Source organism: Octopus sinensis, linkage group LG3 (genome assembly GCF_006345805.1).
Source record: "Octopus sinensis linkage group LG3, ASM634580v1, whole genome shotgun sequence".
NCBI classification, from domain to species: Eukaryota; Metazoa; Mollusca; class Cephalopoda; order Octopoda; family Octopodidae; genus Octopus; species Octopus sinensis.
The window spans coordinates 15,722,021-15,742,408 of record NC_042999.1 but is presented as its reverse complement, the minus strand read 5'-3'; the positions used below and the strand labels follow the sequence as shown (position 1 = coordinate 15,742,408).

General features: G+C 33.4%; 1 protein-coding gene across 3 annotated transcripts in view; it reads left to right on the top strand.

Moving 5' to 3' along the window:
- LOC115209184 overlaps window positions 1-20,388 on the top strand; it is a 662,850-nt gene that overhangs the window by 259,264 nt on the left and 383,198 nt on the right. Inside the window, exon 2 of one of the 3 annotated variants that reach the window (XM_029777425.2) lies at window positions 2,343-2,393. The exons of the other annotated variants lie outside the window; for them this stretch is intronic. Coding sequence (XP_029633285.2) covers window positions 2,345-2,393 — 49 coding nt within the window. The 5' untranslated portion in view covers window positions 2,343-2,344. The remainder of the gene's footprint in view (window positions 1-2,342; window positions 2,394-20,388) is intronic. 3 annotated transcript variants of the gene reach the window in all.

Genomic DNA, 20,388 nt, shown 5'->3' with positions numbered 1-20,388 from the left:
TTCCAGTGTATTGTGTAAAAGTAACATACTAGTGTGGAAATTACATATGTGTTTGTGAGTGTGAATGTATGTGTAGGTGTGTGTGTTTACACACACACACAAACACCCACACATATATTCACATTCATAGACAAGCATAGACATCTGTAAGTAAATAGTTGACAGTACCTCAAAACTGGGAAAATCATTATTTTATAATTTGGCATGAATCTAGGCAAAGTGTTTTTTTAGGAATAATGAAAATTAACAACGGATTAATTATAGAGATTGGTTTCTAAATAACAAACCAGTACATATGAATATGATATTAATCTTTAAACCATTAATAACGTATCTATAAAGGGAGTGATCAACATTATATGTCTATTATGAAGTTTTGTAGATTGTCACGCAAGAAAATGAGTCTTTATATCTCCACACTCATACAGATATAGGAAGATGGTTGGATAACAAGCTGTTAGAAGCTCTCTTAAGATATATTATTTGTGGTGTAATGATTAATATTATATTTATATATATTGGTTTGTTATTAAGTATTACTGTTAATATACATCTATAGGTGGAGGCGCAATGGCCCAGTGGTTAGGGCAGCGGACTTGCGGTTGTAGGATCGCAGTTTCGATTTCTAGACCGAGCGTTGTGAGTGTTTATTGAGCGAAAACACCTAAAGCTCCACGAGGCTCCGGCAGGGATGGTAGTGATCCCTGCTGTACTCTTTCACCACAACTTTCTCTCACTCTTACTTCCTGTTTCTGTTTGTTGTACCTGTATTTCAAAGGGCCGGCCTTGTCACTCTCTGTTAAGGGTACACGTGTCTGTGGAGTGCTCAGCCACTTACACGTTAATTTCACGAGCAGGCTGTTCCTTTGATCGGATCAACCGGAACCTTTGTCGTCGTAACCAACGGAGTGCTTCCATCCATCCATACATCTATAATCTTTTCTTAGACTGTATGATTGAAACCATGGGGAAAATATTCTGTGTTCACTCAGTCTCAGTGCACCATTACAATAGAATATTATCATTGTCTAGACTTCAAAATGTAAATCTTGGATTTGCAAGCAAAACGTATGAATTTTTAATGAAATAAGAATATTGTATGCTATTTTTCTTCTGCATCTTATGCAGAAAAAGAGGATTAAACTGAATACCATCACACTTTTGTTTTTCATGTTTTGCAATATCTGAGATAATCTTGACACTTGTAACTATAGTTATAGTTTTTCTACTTAGTGGTGATCAAGAATTATACAAGCCATGAAATTGGCTATCATATCATCTGTTTGAAATCTACAGAACTTTATTTTTCTGTAATAAATTTTCAACATTTATATTTTAAAATGTTATAATTCATTTTGTTGCCCTTATCATAACAGAGCACTACATTTCATCATCATCATCGTTTAGCGTCCGTTTTCCATGCTAGCATGGGTTGGATGGGTCAACTGGGGTCTGTGAAGCTGGAAGGCTTCGTCAGGCCCAGTCAGATCTGGCAGTGTTTCTACGGCTGGATGCCCTTCCTAACGCCAACCACTCCGCGAGTGTAGTGGGTGTTTTTTATGTGCCACCTGCACAGGTGCCAGACAGAGCTGGCGAACGGCCACGAATGGATGGTGCTTTTACGTGTCACCGGCACGGGGCCAGGCGATGCTGGCAACGGACACGAACGGATGGTGCTTTTACATGCCACCGACACGGGCCAGACAGAGCTGGCAACCGGCCACGAACGGATGGTGCTTTTACGTGCCACCGACACGGGGCCAGTATATAATATTTTTTACGCCTGTATAGAAACGTTATTTAATCCCAACCTCTGAATATTTATGTTTTGATGCATAGAGTTAATTGTGTTTGTCTTTGTAAGTTAATAGGAATAGAAGATTTACTTCAATCTATTACATGCATAGATTTAAGTTTAGTCATGGATTCCATGCTATTAAACTATTTTAAAATGTTTTCTTGGTTGCATTTTGCTTAGAATTATTAAAGCTTTTGAAGTATAATGAAATTAAACCATCTACTCGGCTACAACAATTACTCACTGCCTTTGATTTTTAAATTTTCAGATAAACACAAAAGTGAAGTGAATATATTTTGTTAGTTATTTCTGATTTCTTTTTTTTTTTTTTCAGTGTCAGAGACTGAAATTTTATCCTCTTTTGCCATTGAAACTTGTTTAATTGAAATGTTGTTCATATTTTAGTCTCTAAACATAAGCTAAGAAATCTTAATTGATACTTGAAATAAATTTAATTTTTCATTTTTATGTATAGTTAAAATATTTCAAAAAAAACTTTTTTTCCATTTTGATTATGAGTATCATATTTTCTCTTCCTGTTTAGATATGGCACAAAATGAAACAATATTTAATAATGACTTTAACAATACAGAGGGTAACTCAGAACATTTCTATAATGTTATTCACAACCATCACGCTAGTTATGTTTATAAATGAATTATTCACATACATTCATAAATATGAAATCACCTATTTTCACAAATCACTGTCAAATCACTCTCCAAAACTTCCTCTATTCATGCCTCAATTTTATCTATTGAAATTCCAAGTATTACTGTACTTCAAAATCTGAATGACTTTGGCTGAATATTGGAACAACATGCCAACTTCATGTGCTTTTAATAACTATGTTATGCTTGATGTTTTGAATATCTATTTTTATTAAGTTACCATCACTCAATAAATTTTTCACGTATAAACATACTTCACAATCAAAATTATATTTCACTTTACTAAACACTTTTGTTTTTCCCTGTCTCTGTTCACAAGATTATTCCATATTCAGTTTATTGTAATATTTTTTGTTCATTATTTTCTATTCATAACGATTTCCCCACATCTTTAAATTTAATGATTCTATCTTCCAGTTGTCTCTCCCTTTCCAATTGCTATTTTTGATATGCAGTCTGGTAAAAAACACCATTTCTAATTAACATATTATGCTCATGTTTTGTATAAAATGTAAAATATAAAAGTAATTCTTAAGAAAGATTAGTTAATACCATGCAGGAAAATACTAATTAAATTCTAACTCATAATATATAAACAAAACAATAACTGCAATATACTTCTATTAAGAATAGAATGCTAGGCACTGTTTATTTCAACAAGGGCTGCTATCAGTTTAGTTTCTCATGGTTTGGAGTATTTTTCATGATCTTTATTAGACTGAGCATTTGAAATCCATTGGTATGGCTCTTATTTATTTCTTCTTCCAACCTTGTTTGTAGGATGAAAATTATGTAATACTTATTGAATAGTAATTCCTGCAACACAGCCCTTGTTCAGGTTACACATTCAAAGTTTTTTTTTTATAGACAAGATGGATGGATATAGTATTTTTCCAATCTGCTTGTCAAGTTGTCGTTCTTTTTCCATGGCTTTTGCAACAATTTTTTTTTCTACCTTCTTGCCGTTCTTCATGAAATCTTAAAACCATTAATTTGTATTTTAACTTTGTCCAAATGACGGGCAAAATTTTACAAGTTTCCACTCAGTAAATGTCATAGTGTAGATTGCTTGGTTCCAAGCTTAGCACAGAAGAATGCTAAAATGCAAAGTAATAGACCACAGTTTTGGTAAAATGGGTTAGATTTGCTATAAGATAGCTTGGTTAGCAAAAATCTAACATATCTATTCTAAGAAGATCAAATCTTATTTTGCTTCTCATTTATCTTTTCCTCAGTTCTATTTCTTCTTCTCCCTTTCTACATGCTATTTTTTATGTTTTACCTTTTGATATAGAAAAGTTCCTCAAATCTTATATATGTTATATATGTGTGTCTATGTATTTCTATATAAATGAGTATGAATGTATTATCAGTATATGCATTCTCTAGTTCAAGCTAAGACAGATGTTATTTAGTAGTATGTAAAATTAATTTCTACATTCACAACAAATCTTAGGTAGATTAAATTGTAACAACATTCATCATAAAGATGTACATTGATTAGGATAATATATTGTAGATCAGATTCATATCACCAACATTATAGTATTATGAATACAAAATATATATGAAATAGAGGCTTCCATTGGTTGGGTTGCATGTGAAGACCTGGGCAATGTTTATTTTTGTGTGGAATACTGGAAGCTACTGATGCATGGCAAGTCTTTCCTATCCACACCAGTGATGTTGTTCAAGGGAAAAGGTTATTGCTTTAGGGTCACAGTTTAGCAGTAATGTTATTACAGGCATTGTTCATCGAACACAAAGAAGTGGAACAAATACTGCAAACTATCTCATCCAATGCTCTAATAGTTCTGCCAATCTATCCCCCTGAATTGGTGAATTTTGTTTCATTAACTCTGAAAAGAAGAAATGCAAAGTTGACATTGATAGGGTTTGAACATTGACTGCAAAATGTCAAAATAAACACCATTCATTATGCATTTTATCCATCTCTCTAATAACTCAGCCAATTTGCTGCCTTCATAGTACCATGGACTAATTGTGGTGCCGGTGGCATGTAAAAGCACCCACTACACTCTCGGAGTGGTTGGCATTAGGAAGGGCATCCAACTGTAGAAACTCTGTCAGATCAAGATTGGAGCCTGGCGCAGCCATCTGGTTCACCAGCACTCAGTCAAAATCGTCTAACTCATGCTAGCATGGAAAGCGGACGTTAAACAATGATGATGATGATGTCAACTAAGGTTCTATTGTAAAAGCAATATGGTGATGATGGTAGTTTCTTGTAGTCCAAGAAACACAGTTCTGTAATTTCTTGCTGAACAACCTGAATGAATGAGTTGTTTGTAGTGCTCAAATGTATGAACTGTACATTAGCTGACTTCCTCCATCAAATCAACATTGACCGATCAGGTGCATGGTGTACTATATGTCAGGTGCCAAAGTGATTGCAAAGCAATGTGGAATGATTTAGCTCATTCAAGAACATATCGCATAACCTGGTCCATTTATTGAAACCCTCATCTTGCAATTATGAGTGCAGCACCCAGACCACTAAGCTTTGTACCTTCACTTGAAAAATATAAAATTGTCCATTATCAATTTTAATTCAATAAAAATCTTTCCCCCTCTAAATTGAAATTGCATTGCAAGAAATATCATTCCAGGTTATTATTTCCCTCTTATCTATGCAATTAATTAAACATCGAAAATTTCATTTCATAATCATGAAATTTAAAATAATCTACCTCTGTGCAAAGTTCATCATAAGTTTTAAACCAACTTTTAACATGATTCCCTAATTCCTGCTGTTTGATAGTCATTTAGTATCAACAATAATTTGTGTTATTAAACATATATGATTTGTTTTGACCAACATTAGAGCCATGTGGATATATACTGAGTCATCTCATAACTAATGCAGTTTTTTCAGTTGCATGAACTAAAAATCAGAAGGGGACAGGATAAACTACTTGCATCAAGTTACTATAACAAACTCCCATCGTAAGTGTTGAGGAACTATCAGTATCAGAGAAGCTTGGATTTGGTTATTCAACCATTCATCAATATCTGTGTGGCATCAGAAAAGTCAGCAAGTTGAGACAATGGGTTCCTCACAAACTTTCCAAGTCTAATCGTGCACACAGACTGAAATTGTGCTCTTCTTTTCTGTCACGTCTCATGACTTTTTTGGGGCCTGAATAGTGACTGGTGACAAGAAATGGGTTCTCAATAAAAATGTCAAGTACCTGAGACAGTGGGTAGTGAAAAGAAAAACACCAGCACCTCAGACTAAAGAAGATATGTAAGGTGTTCTTATCTGTTTTGTGGGATATGAAAGGTTTAGTCCACTTAGAATTTTAAAGTCCAAACCGAATGATAACAAAGGAAGCAGCTTGAGCTGCTTAAGTCAGCACTAGAAGAAAAACAACCATCTTTGGTTTCAAGATGAAAGGTGTTCTTCCATAAGGATAATGCTCAGCCACATACAGCAAGGATGACATTCCAAAGGCTAGAGCAGTTTGAATGGGAAATGATGCTCCACCCATCATATTTGCCGGACATTGACCCAACTGATTATCATTTATTCTGCAGTCTTCAAAATCATTCAAATGGAAAAAATATGAATTTTGCAGACGAGGTCAGAAGAGAAGTATTTTTCATCATGGACAAGTGAATTTTGGAAGAAGGGGCCTTACAAGACTACCAGATAGACAGAAAATCATTGTAGAAATTGAAGGAGAGTATATGTTAGATTAAAAAAGAACTTTGTTTATCTTAATTTTGAAAAATAAAAGAAGTATAAAAGACTGCATTATTTATGGGATGACATAATATATATAAAAGTTTATTTTAAATTCTGTATTCAAATGCTGATTGCAAATTAAATGTATATAACCTACAAAATTGGTAACCAAACAGAATTACATGACACACTATAGAACAAGGGAGGGGAAGATTTACTTCCAGAGTAATATATCATGTAATTTCTTTTGAAAACTAATTGCAAAATCTACATCACAAACTGTTTTATTTCACATACTGGATAATATGCAAGCATTATGGTTATATTTGTATATGTGCATATGTATGCGTATATGTGTGTGTGTGTGTTTATGTGTGTGTGTACACTCACATACGAAGGTGGTTCTAGCCATATGAAAAGTATTTAGGTTTTTGGTTACTCAACGCACATTTTCTATCTAGAGGTTATAAAACTAAAGTAATTTGTGAGGTAAATCTAAGAACTTCTTACTTTTTGCAATAAATGTGGTGTATTTCTTTGCAGTTTAGTGTCTCACTTCACAGTGAAACTTGAATTGTAATACGTAACAGATTTAAAGATAAATATACTATCTGGAGCCATTCATTGTCTCCATCAAATCCTTTTTATTAATGATCTTTGGATTGAATTATAAATCATAAGTCTTAAACTATTCAGAGTATGTGTGTCACCAGTGACGTTTGGAACTGAGATTCTTTAACTACCACTCCAATGTTCTTTATTAAATTTTAGCTCTCAGCAACCACGTTCCTTCACAATATAGCTTGTACTAAATGTAAGGATCCATTATTGATGCCAAATGTAATAATTTATTTGCTGCAGAATACATTTTCAAATATAATCTATATTATCTACAATGACTCTGAAATTAAGGTGCTGCACCAGTAGGCCATAAGTTCATATTTTACTATTAGAGTTATTGTGTTGTGTATCTGAGCTGGAGATGTAGCTCTGTTTGCTCCAGTTTGCTTGACTGAACAAAAAACAGGCTCCACTCTGTATTTGCTGGTTGAGTGGTTAGTTATAAAAAGGGCAACCTGTTGTACAGAAGATAATTCCAACAAAAAAATCATTCACTCATCTAATTAATCATAAGAAATAACTCTTTTAGAAATGTCCTTAACTCTTTTGACACTGTTTCTGGTTTTGTGATACAAACCCTTTCATTTTAAAGTGTTCAGATTTAAATTAAAATATTCCATCATAATCTTGTGAAAGAAAATGTCTTTAAGTTACGTTTTGAACATTGCTGATATAATGGAAAGCTAGTTATTTTAATAAAACCATACAGATACTTGATTGTTTCCAAAATTATTAAAGAAAAATTGGCATCATATTTCAGCAAAAGTATGCTAAGGAAATTGATTCATTCATGTGGTGTCATAATTTAATGTTGTTAAGTAAATTTTAGTTGAACTATATTTACTTTTACATTCTTTTAATATGTGCGTGTGTGTGTGTGTGTGTGTGTGTAAGGCACCAAGCTGGCAGAATCGTTAGCATGCTGAGTGAAATGCTTAGCGGTATTTCGTCTGCTGCTACGTTCTGAGTTCAAATTCCACCAAGGTTGACTTTGCCTTTCATCTTTTTGGAGTTGATAAATTAAGTACCAGTTGCATACTGGGGTCGATCTTATCGACTGGACCCCTCCTCCAAAATTTCAAACCTTGTGCCTAGAGTAGAAAAGAATGTGTGTGTGTGTGTGTGTGTGTGTGTGTGTGTGCATTTCATTGACTAGCCTTTATCTTTCTCATAACAAAAACAACAGACACCTTAATTGCTATCAGCGCATTCCACTACATTCATCCATAGTTGATTTCACTGTGGTTAGTTTGTTAACATTTTATTATTCATTTCAAATTTTTCTACTGATATTCATTCAGTCATTTTAGTTTTCTTTGTTGTTAAAACTATCCTCAACCTGTTACCATCTTTTGTGGATTGCTTAGTTTCTGAAAACATACTAAATATGTGTTCAGATGATGCCGGAGAATTTGCATCAAATCCATTCACTGTGTTGATCCTTATATCATCAGCATTTAAATTTTTAGTGTAAGTGTTTTTTTTAACCAATCAAATAATTCCTGAAGTTGTAAACCACATTCATGACAGGTTACAGATACAGATTCAAGCTTAATGAACTGCTGGATAGCGTCTTGCAGCCTCTTGATGTCAGGAAGAATGAAATTTCTGAAAATGTTGATGAGCTGTAAAGTAACATCAGTATTTTAGAAATTGATGTTGGAGATGGTGCTAATCACCCTCATTATCCAGATGACTGTAACATATTTGATCTGGATCCCAAGGATATTTTTGAAATGGCAGTGGTGAATAACTTGAACTATCCACGCTTGATGTTCATAAATTATTTTCATCCCACTGTCACAGATATGGTGTTTGTTAAAACTGGTTTCATCAATGCCATTGTATATAGTATGTGTCTGCCTTCAGTGAAAAGCAGAGAAAGTTGTGAGTGAAATAAAGAGTCCTTTGTAGAAACACAGCGTTCGTATATTGGGATTATTTTGTGTAACCAACCACTACTGTGTTAAGGTTTTCTTGTGTCTTCTTAATAGCTTTTTATTCATATGATTTTGTCTCAAACAAGGTTTGTAAAAGAAGGTACAGAAGATCTTGAATGAGGGTACTAAGCCAGAAAGTTCGTCAGAGCCATGGCATGAACATGCTTATAGAAAAGACACAATGAAGATATATATTTCTTTTTTTTTTTTCAAAAATGTGAGCCAAGGACCCCAAGCTAGTAGAAAGAAGCGACCCACCATGTTAAGAACTGGATACTGAATTTGATCAAGTAATTAAGATACAAAGAGGAGACACCAGTTGAAAGATGACAGCATCATTCATTACAAAGTTGAATGGTGGCCTTATAAAGATTTAAAGATATTCTCCGGTGTAAAGCATTTGTGAGCACGGAGGAGAGATCGTGGTGGAGGCTATTTGACAACTCTCACTTGAAAGTTGGGGAACTGTGGAACCAGCTGGGGTTTTTTGTTTTTTTTGACACTAAAAGACTCTAAGATCATTGTTGCTACATTCCACTGATAAGTTCAATACTGATTGTCAGAAAATAATGGTTTTTCACGTTTTGGAAAACTATCCTCTTTTTCTCTGCTACTTCATCAATCTTGCCATCTTTTATCATTTTTGTTTCCCTACTTCACACTTTCTTTCTTTGTCTCATCATTCTGATCTCATCTCTAATTTTCTTCCAGTACTTTTGGTAATTCCACAGACACACATACATACATAGATAGACAAATGCGTGTGTGTGTATGTGTGTGTGTGTGTGCATGTGCATGTGTACACATATAGACACATGTGACTATATGTGTGCACCTATAAACACGTGATTACATATGTACAAAACAAATGATTAGCAAAAGAAGAGCGAAATATATAGTGTTTAGTTGAACCTGAAAACACTGCAAAGTGTTATTTAGAGTTTCCTGTTTAATGACTTATTGCATGAAGCTCAGATCAACACTTTTCCAAGATGTTCTACTTCAGTAACACTCAATATACATACATATACATACAGGTACCTCACTCTCTATTTTGTATCCTATCTAAATTAATTATTACTTAACCATCCTCTCACACTGTCTCCGATGAAGGGATATAATTAATAAATATCCTGGAAACAGCTGTGTATATATATATATATATATATATATATATATAAAAATATATATATGTATATATAATCAAGATAAGCAACAAGAATATCCAGAGGTAATGCAGTGCGATTGTTTCATGCGACTCCATTTAATTGAACAATGCAATCATATAATTACATCAATTTAAAATCTAGGGCAATCTTCAGCTGCACAAAGACATAGAATTTCATTAAATTAGAAGGAGACATTACTATAATTTTTACCTAAAATCTCCAAGAGGATAATGAGATAGACAAAGAACATGTTTTACCAACAACATCATAGGTGTTAAATTCTATGTCTTTGTGCAGCTGAAGATTGCTCTACATTTTAAATTGATGTAATGAAATGATTGCATTCTTCAATTGAATGGAGTCACATGAAACGATCATACTGCATTACTTCTAGATATCCTTGTTACTTATTTTGATTTTAATCACCTTATTTTGAAATTGTATGTATAATACCATACTAAATTCTGGTGCCTCAACAAAATTCTGGTGCTTTAAGTACCATATTCATCTGAATCTATCTATCTATCTATCTATATATATATATATATAATATATATATATTATAATATATATATATATATATTATATTATATATATATATATATATTATATTATAATATATATATATATATATTATATTATATATATATATATATATTATATTATAATATATATATATTATATTATAATATATATATATTATATTATAATATATATATATTATATTATATTTATGTGTGTATGCATATATATATATATGTGTGTGTGAAAGTATGTGTGTTAAGTAATATTATTGATTGCATATAGTAAATATATTATGACATTATTATATACCAGCTTACCCTGTGCCATCAAAAACGATGTCTAATTGTAATATTTTATATATAAAATGTGTTCAAAAAGGTGAAAAAGATAACAGTGCTTCAACTGTGTACGTGTGTGTGTGCATATGTATACATTTATATGTATGAGTAGCACAGTCTGTAGTTAATGCAGTTTCCTATACTTTGTCACAGCCCACTTCCTTCCTTTTTAAGTGTGTCTGTTTATATACATACATATATATATGTATGTATGTGTAAAAGTGTGTGTGTCTGTAATTCTATTTTCTATGTATCTTTCAAAATAAAGATACACAAACACATGTACACTCATTCAAATATATAAACATTCACATTCCTCCCTTTTACACTCAGAGACATATACTAACACAGAGTTGAAGCACTGTTTGATTTTTGTTTCACTTCCATCAGTGAATCACCCCTTCCTTTCTCATTCATATGTTGTGTCAGAGAAATACACAAGAGTATTATTATAGTAGATTATCATTGTAGAAGATACACGACGTTCTCTTTGCCACTTCCTCTTTCTCATTGCTATTACTTTCTCTCATTCCTTCACAGTCATGGTTATTACTCTCACTACTTCTCCTTCACTGAATCAATATTTTCTCACCTCTTCCTTCACCATTTACTCTGGCTGCATGATTTTGGACAAATATATATATATATATATATATACACACACAAATATATAAAAGCACTATGTTCATTATTATATTAGGAGATATTTCCTTTTCAGCTAATATTGATTATAAATATGTTCTTCTATATTTGACGATGGTTTTGAGTTTCTGTCGTTTTCAACTTTCAATTTTTCATCCTTGGAGAGAGAAAAAATTGATTTAAAAAAAAAATTCAATCCTGCTCATAGAAGATGTTGAGATGTCTTTACTTTAAAAACATCATTATTCAATCTGACTCATACAAACTTGGGAAAAATAGGGATGTTTAATCAACAATGATGACAATGATGACTTCAAAACAATAATACCTATCTATTTACCCTGCTAAACTGTATTGAGAGTGTACCTTAAACCTATAAGAATGTAAGCCAAAATTTCACAAAAAAGATGTGGACTAGATATCCGTAGTGATATTTTGTTAGTGGTATTTCGTCTGTCTTTACATTCTGAGTTCAAATTCTGCTAAGGTTGACTTTGCCATTCATCCTTTTGGGGTTGATAAATTAAGTACCAGTTGCATACTAGGGTCGCAAAAATTTTGGGTCTTGTGTCTAGAGTAGAAAAGGATATTTTGTTTCAAAATTTTATTTCCAATACTTACAAAGCATTATAGTCAACGTAAGAATTTAGAATAGGACTCATTATCTTTTTAAACTGAAGAATTATATTATTAATCAGAATTCCTCATAGACTGAGAGATATATTCTCATTCCTATACAGAGAAGAAGTCATCTCATAACTTTATTTTGTTAAGTATGTACCTTTTTGATCAGTTTTGAGTCAAATAATCTATTATATTATTCGTACCATATCCTTTTACCAATCAGATATATTGGAATTGTTTCTTCTTTTCTTTTTTTTATGTCTGGAAAATAATTGATATTACTGTACACATACATATGTGTCTGTGTTTGTATGTGTGTGTGTGTGTGTATGCCTGTATGTAAAATTCCTTTTCTTGCAAGTTACTTGGTGACCCTGCCAGTGGTGGTGGCATTTAAAAAGTACCATTTAAAAAGCATCAAGTCTACACGGTGAAGTGGTTGGCATTGAGAAGGGCATCCAGCTCTAAAAACCATGCCAAAACAGACCTCGTTTGTGCTGGAGCCATGTAAAAAGCACTTAGTCCATCCTGCAGGGTGGTTGGTGTTAGGAAGGGCATCCAGCCATAAAAACATGCCAAAACAGACCTCGTTTGTGCTGGAGCCATGTAAAAAGCACTTAGTCCATCCTGCAGGGTGGTTGGTGTTAGGAAGGGCATCCAGCCATAAAACCATGCCAAAACAGACCTCGTTTGTGCTGGAGCCATGTAAAAAGCACTTAGTCCATCCTGCAGGGTGGTTGGTGTTAGGAAGGGCATCCAGCCATAAAACCATGCCAAAACAGACCTCGTTTGTGCTGGAGCCATGTAAAAAGCACTTAGTCCATCCTGCAGGGTGGTTGGTGTTAGGAAGGGCATCCAGCCATAAAACCCATGCCAAAACAGACACAGTAGCTTGGTGTGTTGTCTTCTACCTGGCAGGCTCCTGTCAAACCATCCAACCCATGGAAGATGGATTTTGAATGATGTTGTTGATGATATATATAAATATATTTATATACTAGCTGAGTATCCTGCCCTTGCTGGGTAAATTTCTCAATAGAATGCCTTGGCAGATTTTGGGAACAGCACACCCACATGTTGGATTTTCTCCATTTTTTCCCACTACACCCTTGAAAATGATGGAAGGGGGAACATTTTATGAATCCCCCCTCCCCATTTCTGGACCAATTTTGCCCAGTTTTGTTTTAGTATATAGAACTGAATAGTGAAACCTTTTTCAATTTTTTCGTTAACCCTGCCCCTCCATAAATCCTAAAATTTTGACTTTTTTTCCAAAATGTTTTATCATATTTTAAAAATATAGACAATCCAAGTCCACGATTTGTTTCTGTTTATAATTTCAAAATAATTTTCAAGCAAAAAGGTATGTGATTTAAGGGATATTTAGCTGTTATTTCTAGCATAAGTCATGACCACCTGCTACCTTACTTATTTCTTTATCCCTCTGACAAATATTGATGTTTTCCTTTATTTTTATTCCCATCAACACATTTTCTGGAATGATAATGCTGTGGTCCATTGCCTGGTATGTAAGCAACAACAACAATAACAAAAAATGTAATTTAAATTTTTAATCTCTCACTTCCCTGCATCAAGCAGTCTGTTGCCCTAATGAAATTCCTTACACACATGAATACACACACTCTAACAAACACAGACATACACTCAGCATGAGTGATATACTTTTACAGAAGGTGAGAGAAAGTGTGATAAAATAAAGAGAGAGGAAGAAATTTTACCATAAGACAGAGAGAGAGAGAGACAGACAGAGAGGAGTAAGAGATTTTTTTCTTTTGCTGTCACAGATTTTGAAATTTCAAAATTAAGTAAAATTTTCAAATTTGGTATATTGATGTACTTTTACATGCTGAATCCCAGCTTCTACATCATTAATTCCAGAAAAATTTAAGGAAATTTTTACAGGCACTAGCATGGCTGTATGGTAAGAAGCTTGCTTCCCAACCACATGATTCTGGGTTCATTTCCACTGTGTGGTACCTTTGGCAAGTGTCTTCTACTATAGGCTTGGGCCAACCAAAACCTTGTGAGTGGATTTGGTCAATGGAAAGAAGCCAGTCATATATATACACACACACACACACACACACACACACACACAGATGCACATATATGTATATGTTTGTGTGTGTCTGTTTGCATCCCTGTAACTTAGCAGTTTGGCAAAAGAGACCAATAGAATAAGTACGAGGCTTGCAAAGAATAAGCCCTGGAGTCAATTTTCATCAGCTAAAAACCCTTTTAAGCAGTGCTTCAGCATTGCAGCAGTCAAACGACTGAAACAAGTAAAAGAATAAAAGATGTTTAAAGTTTCGTCATTTTTATCCAATCAGAAAACAGGATTTATGCATAATAGATGTCATAAAATATAAGTAAACATCAGATGAGTTTTTAAACAAAATGAAAACAATGCATGAGAGTTAACATATATGCAAAGAGAGTGATGTTAAAAAGTATGGTAAATATATAGAGAGGGATACATTGTTGGTGAAAGATAGAGAGTGGGAGAGTTGTCAGTCTAAAAGTTGTTATTTCTCATAGAAAATTATGTTTTTTATTAGTATTTATGGACAACCTTTTCCATGGGAAGCAGATTTCGAAAATCAAATTTGTATTTCTCAAGGATGCACTGTTTCAGATTCTTTATGGGCTATGCACACATTTATAACCACATACACTTGCATTTATATAGTAAGCATATATACATGTACACCAGGCACGTGCCATCAGTAATTACCTAGGGTAGGCAGTTTGTGATGTTTATGTAGTAAAACACAAAAAAAAATAAGCAAAACACAGGCATACGACTGAGTTGTAGGTAAATTTACTTCTGCATTTATAGCGCATAAAGAAAACATTGTTGTAGGAATGTATGCAGCATGTGTACTACAGCATTACTATGCATAGCATTAATACTGAGATTGAATGGCAGGGGCAAATTATGCCTACCTAATCTACAAAACAATAAAATATCTTGCATTTCGTGCCTAGTAATCAGAGTAACTTTCATAACCTTATTGAATTAGGTGCATATTTTACCATAAAAGGAAAATGTTACTATCGATCTATTTTATTCAGGGTAGGCACTGCCAACCTTGCCTACCCAGGTGGCACATCCTTGAAGGCGGCGAGCTGGCAGAAATGTTAGCACGCCGGGCAAAATGCTAAGCGGTATTTCATCTGCCGCTATGTTCTGAGTTCAAATTCCGCTGAGGTCAACTTTGCCTTTCATCCTTTCGGGGTCGATAAATTGAGTACCAGTTACACACTGGGGTCAATGTAATCGAATTAATCCCTTTGTCCGTCCTTGTTTGACCCTCTATGTTTAGCCCCTTGTGGGCAATAAAGAAATAAGGTGGCATATCCCTGATGTACATATATATGAATGTATGCATATATGTATGTATGTATACTTCTATATATTTATAGACATATATATATATATATATGTGTGTGTGTATTTGTATATATATCATCATTATCATCATCATCAATTGACATCTTTTCCATGCTGACATGGATCAAGCATGAGCCAAAAGGCTGCACTGAATTGTAATGTCTGCTTTAGTATGTTTTTGAGAGCTGGATGCCCTTATTGATGCCAACCACTTCACAGAGTGTACTGGGTGCTTTCTTCATGGCACCTGCATTGATGAGGTCAACAAGACAGGTCCCTTCAACTTGGGGAGCATAAGAAAGTATAATAGAAGGGCAGGAGAAGGTATCTTGCTGAAGAGTTGAATACATGGCTTGCCTAGTTGGAAAGGGAGAGAGAGAGAGGTGGGGAGGAGCACGTGGTCAAGGAACCAAGTGAATATGAAAGAAAGACCAGGACATAGATACAGTGGATGGATAGGTAATGAGAAAGTGTGAAAAATAATTAGAGATATGGAATGAGCTGGATGCAGAGAATATCATTTCAGTAGAGCAGAAGAGAAGGAAGGAAATAATGTATCACAAAAAATTGATGTGTGTGTGTGTGTATGCCTTTGATGAACTATAGTTTTGTCTAGTAAATTTTAGCTCAGTTTTCAACATGATATCCATGAGAATGGATCAATACTGACAGTAGAACTGTATCTGGCCCTGCCAACCATTACAACAGTTATTAATTTTGTAACACTACCTCTGTTTGAATCTGTGAATTATATTTCTACTAGGTGGTAGGTACCACTGAGAATACTGGATTGAGGGTAGGCAACAAGTATCAGAGTGAAAATTGCCAATTTTCCAGGTAGTTATCCAACTTCCCTTTCAGTTTCTGTATCTGCAATTTTCACACATGTTATTGTTTAGAACTTGACTGTGTAATAGTTTAGAATATACCAAAATTAATTTCTTTATATAATTTTAAATTATTTAATTATATACTTTCTCTTTTCTAAATGTAAAGATAAATGTGAAGGAATTATTTTTTTTAATATTTTTACTTCATAAATTCTATTATTAACTGCCATGAACATCAATGGAGAGAAATTGTTAATATGATATTATCAATTAAATTTTGGAAAAGTTGCATCAATTATATTTTGACAGAATCACTAGAGACTGAAATTTCTTCGTCTTAACTATAAAATTCACAATATAGAGCCATAATAATGTAACATATGTATCAGTATATGAGTCAGTGAGTGTACAAAACGAATCCAAAATTTTTATTAAAATATGTAGATATCTAGTTGTACTTACTGTTTCAGACTACCTGGCGCTGTTTTACTAGATTAAGTTTCAAGTGTTACTTTTGGTTCAATGTATGGGATTTTTCAAGCGCCGTCCTGATGCCAGCACCGCCTCGACTGGCTTCCGTGTCGGTGGCATGTAAAAAGCACTATCCGAATCGTGGCCAAAGCCAGTGCCGCCTCGACTGGCTTCCATGCCAGTGGCACGTAAAATGCACCAATCCGACCGTGGCCGATGCCAGCCTTGCCTGGTACCAGTGCAGGTGGCACGTAAAAAGCACCCACTACACTCACGGAGTGGTTGGCATTAGGAAGGGCATCCAGCTGTAGAAACATTGCCAGATAAGACCGGAGCCTGGTACAGCCTTCTGGCTTCCCAGATCCCCGGTCGAACCGTCCAACCCATGCTGGCATGGAGAACGGACGTTAAACGATGATGATGATGATGATGAAGGAAGCATGTTTTGATATATATTGAGCAAAACCAACAGTTGTAACCTATCATAAAAGTTATGATAGTTATAAGGGTTTCTATTTGGTGAAAAGGATGATATTCCAGTCGTTATTGAGGCATTGATGTCTGGCACTTACTGCTGAAGAGTTACAGGCTCAAAAGTCTTTTAACCCTTTTCTTACAATATTTCTATTGAAATACACTACTTTTCTTTCACTTAATCTAAAAAATAATGACTTTAGTAAAATGTCATTAAGCTGGTGTTTAAAAACTAAATTAATGAAATTTTGATGGAAAGGTTTAATTTAGATTAGGTGCAATATCAGGTAGGTTGGTATTAAAAGGATTAACAATTATCTTAATGAGCAGTAAAATGCTTATTTTAAGCTCACTTAAAATGCAATACAGTCTTGGTTTTAAATTTAAGCCAACTAAATTCAAATAATGGCAAAACACTGTCAAATAAATATGCATCAAATGTGTCTGGCTGGTGTAACACAAGCACTAACTTAATTGCTTAAGCATACATTATTTTACAGGAATTAACATGGTGTCAAGCATAACTTTTGAATCAAATTATTTATTTACAGTATAGTGTAATATTGTGTTGATATTCTCTTCAGTTTGTAAACTCTGGCTTTCTAGCTTCAAGAGACCATAAGTTGTTAAGATTGAAGCTCTGGTATCGATGTATGGTAAGAAATTTGCTTCCCATAAACCTTGGGCAAGAGTTTTCTGATATATCCTTGGGCTGACGAAAGCTTTATGAATAGACTTGATAGACAGAAACTGTTTTGCTAGAAACTGAAAGAAGCCTGTTACATGTGTGCGTGTGTGCGTGCATGTGTCTGTGTGTGTGCATGTATGTATGTGCATTTGTGCTTGTCACCCACCACTGATTGACAACCAGTGTAAGAGTGATTATGTCCCTATAACATAGAAGTTCAGCAAAAAAGACATAGAATAAGTACTGATAGAATAAGTATTGGGTCAATTTGTTTGACTAAAATTCCTCAAAGTGGTGTTCCAGCATGATCGCAATCTAATAACTAAAACAAGTAAAAGAATTAAAAGATAATATTTAGTATTTAAAACAATCTTGGTTTTAGGGTGAGATTTTGAAGGTTCAAAAATTCCATCCAATATACCACTTTTAGGCATTTCAGAATTATCAAAAATAATTTGATTGTAAATTACAAAGAAAATTTATCTCTTTTTTTTTTTGTGGCTAGTGATGGTTAATTTGTTTCATAAATAAGGTTGCAGCCTAAAATTTTGAATTTTTTTGTATGAAGATTAAACTATGAGAAGGTTGATTATCCCTAAAATTCTGTCATGTTATTGCATTGTTTAAATGAAACAAAAAATGTATTAAATTCTAACATTTCTGAGTATCAAAATATAAAATCGATAAAAGAGATTATGAAGAAAAAAATTTTTAAGAAGGTTGGCAAGTACTTTTACATTCATGTCTGACTTAAATTAAATTTATAAAAATTCAGCATAGCATACAATAAGATTGTCTTTGTATAAATTTACACCATCTTTATGAAAACTATTCAATATATATAGATATATATACACACATTTTTCTTTGATAAACTCTTCTGTTTCAAACTTTGAAATGCTTAATCAGTGTGTTAATCTTTTGTGGAGATAATTTATATGTGTGTTTTGGCATTGTTTGGAATCTATTGTAGAATATCAATAAAATGTAATTAGGGTAGCTAAGAGCTGTTAAAGTTACACTCTGCGAAACAGGTGAAGGATATAAGTGTAATCAAAGTAAGAATGTATATAGTTATGGCTGTGTGACAAGAAATCACTGATATTAAGAAAAAAGAGGGGGGAATCAGTTCACAGCCTTTATACACGATTTGAGTAACTGTTCGTATGATATCTCAAGTCATCTTTACTAAATTTATTCAAATTAAAAGATTTCTGCTGTTTATCATTACTGTATATTTCAGCAGGTGAATTATTTGTGACCTTTGAAGTGGATTGTAGATTCAAACCATTGTAAGAAGAGATGTGATTATCATATCCAACACAGAATTTGCTTGGAGGATATTTGGACAGCAATTAGATTGTTTCTTGTCTTGATTAGCTGGAACATACATATGCATGCTTCAGTATTTTATAGAAGTTTCAAGCAGAGAGAAAGAAGGAACGTTGTTACTTATGAACTTATGGATAACAGCTATGCTTTAGGTGGTGCTGAGAATAACAAGCAGAACATTAGGTTTCATTATTGCTGAAATGCTGGTCAAAATGTTATATTACATTGTAACGATGAGAAAAGTAGCTTACGATATATCTGTACATGTGAAGCCAAAAAGAAATCGAACAGTATAGTATTTGTGAAATTTTCACTGAAGTTCAAAAAAATATAAACAACTGGATACCTATTAAAATTTCCTAATGAGTAACAAAACTGAGTAATTGAGCTTTGATAAAAAAAATAATCATCCTCTGAGGATTGAGAAATATTTATCTTAGTAAGTTTGTAAATTTAGCAGTTGTAAAATTTGTATTTTAATGATTGTTAATTTTTATTCCTTAATTGACACTCTGGTATGGTATTGACAAACATGTAAACTTCAAAAGGATAAATAATCATGTTAAATACGGTGGAAAATAAAATGTTAAATTAAGTTAAAAGCATTTCCTAATGGTTGACACATATCCCTTGCAATAGTTTTTTTCTGGTACTGGCATTTAAAAAATTGTTTTTCTCATAGAATGTTTTCACTACAGTTGTGTGAGAATTTTGAGAGAAATGAACAGAATTGGAGTCAAAAATGTGGTACAGACATTTACAAAGATCCAGTCTTAAGTTTTGCATTACTCCAGTGTTATTAATAAGTATTTTCTAATAACTTTAATACTTAGCGTCATTATCAATGAATTATACATCGTTGAATTCTAAGCAATTTTGGGTAAGGCAAAGTAATTTTTAACTCTTATCTAACCCTTTTGTTACCAGCCCGGCTGAAACCGGCTCTGGTGTACAAATGTCTTGTTTTCATAAGTTTTGAATTAAAATCTTCCACCAAACCTTAGTCACAACTTATGTTCCTAACACTAGCTTAATGATAACTAAGTTATTTTACTAAATTCTTTGTTATATTTAAAGTAATTGAAAGAAACTCAGAACATCTCAAAATAAATACGGTAATGAAAGTGTTAAAGCATTGTAT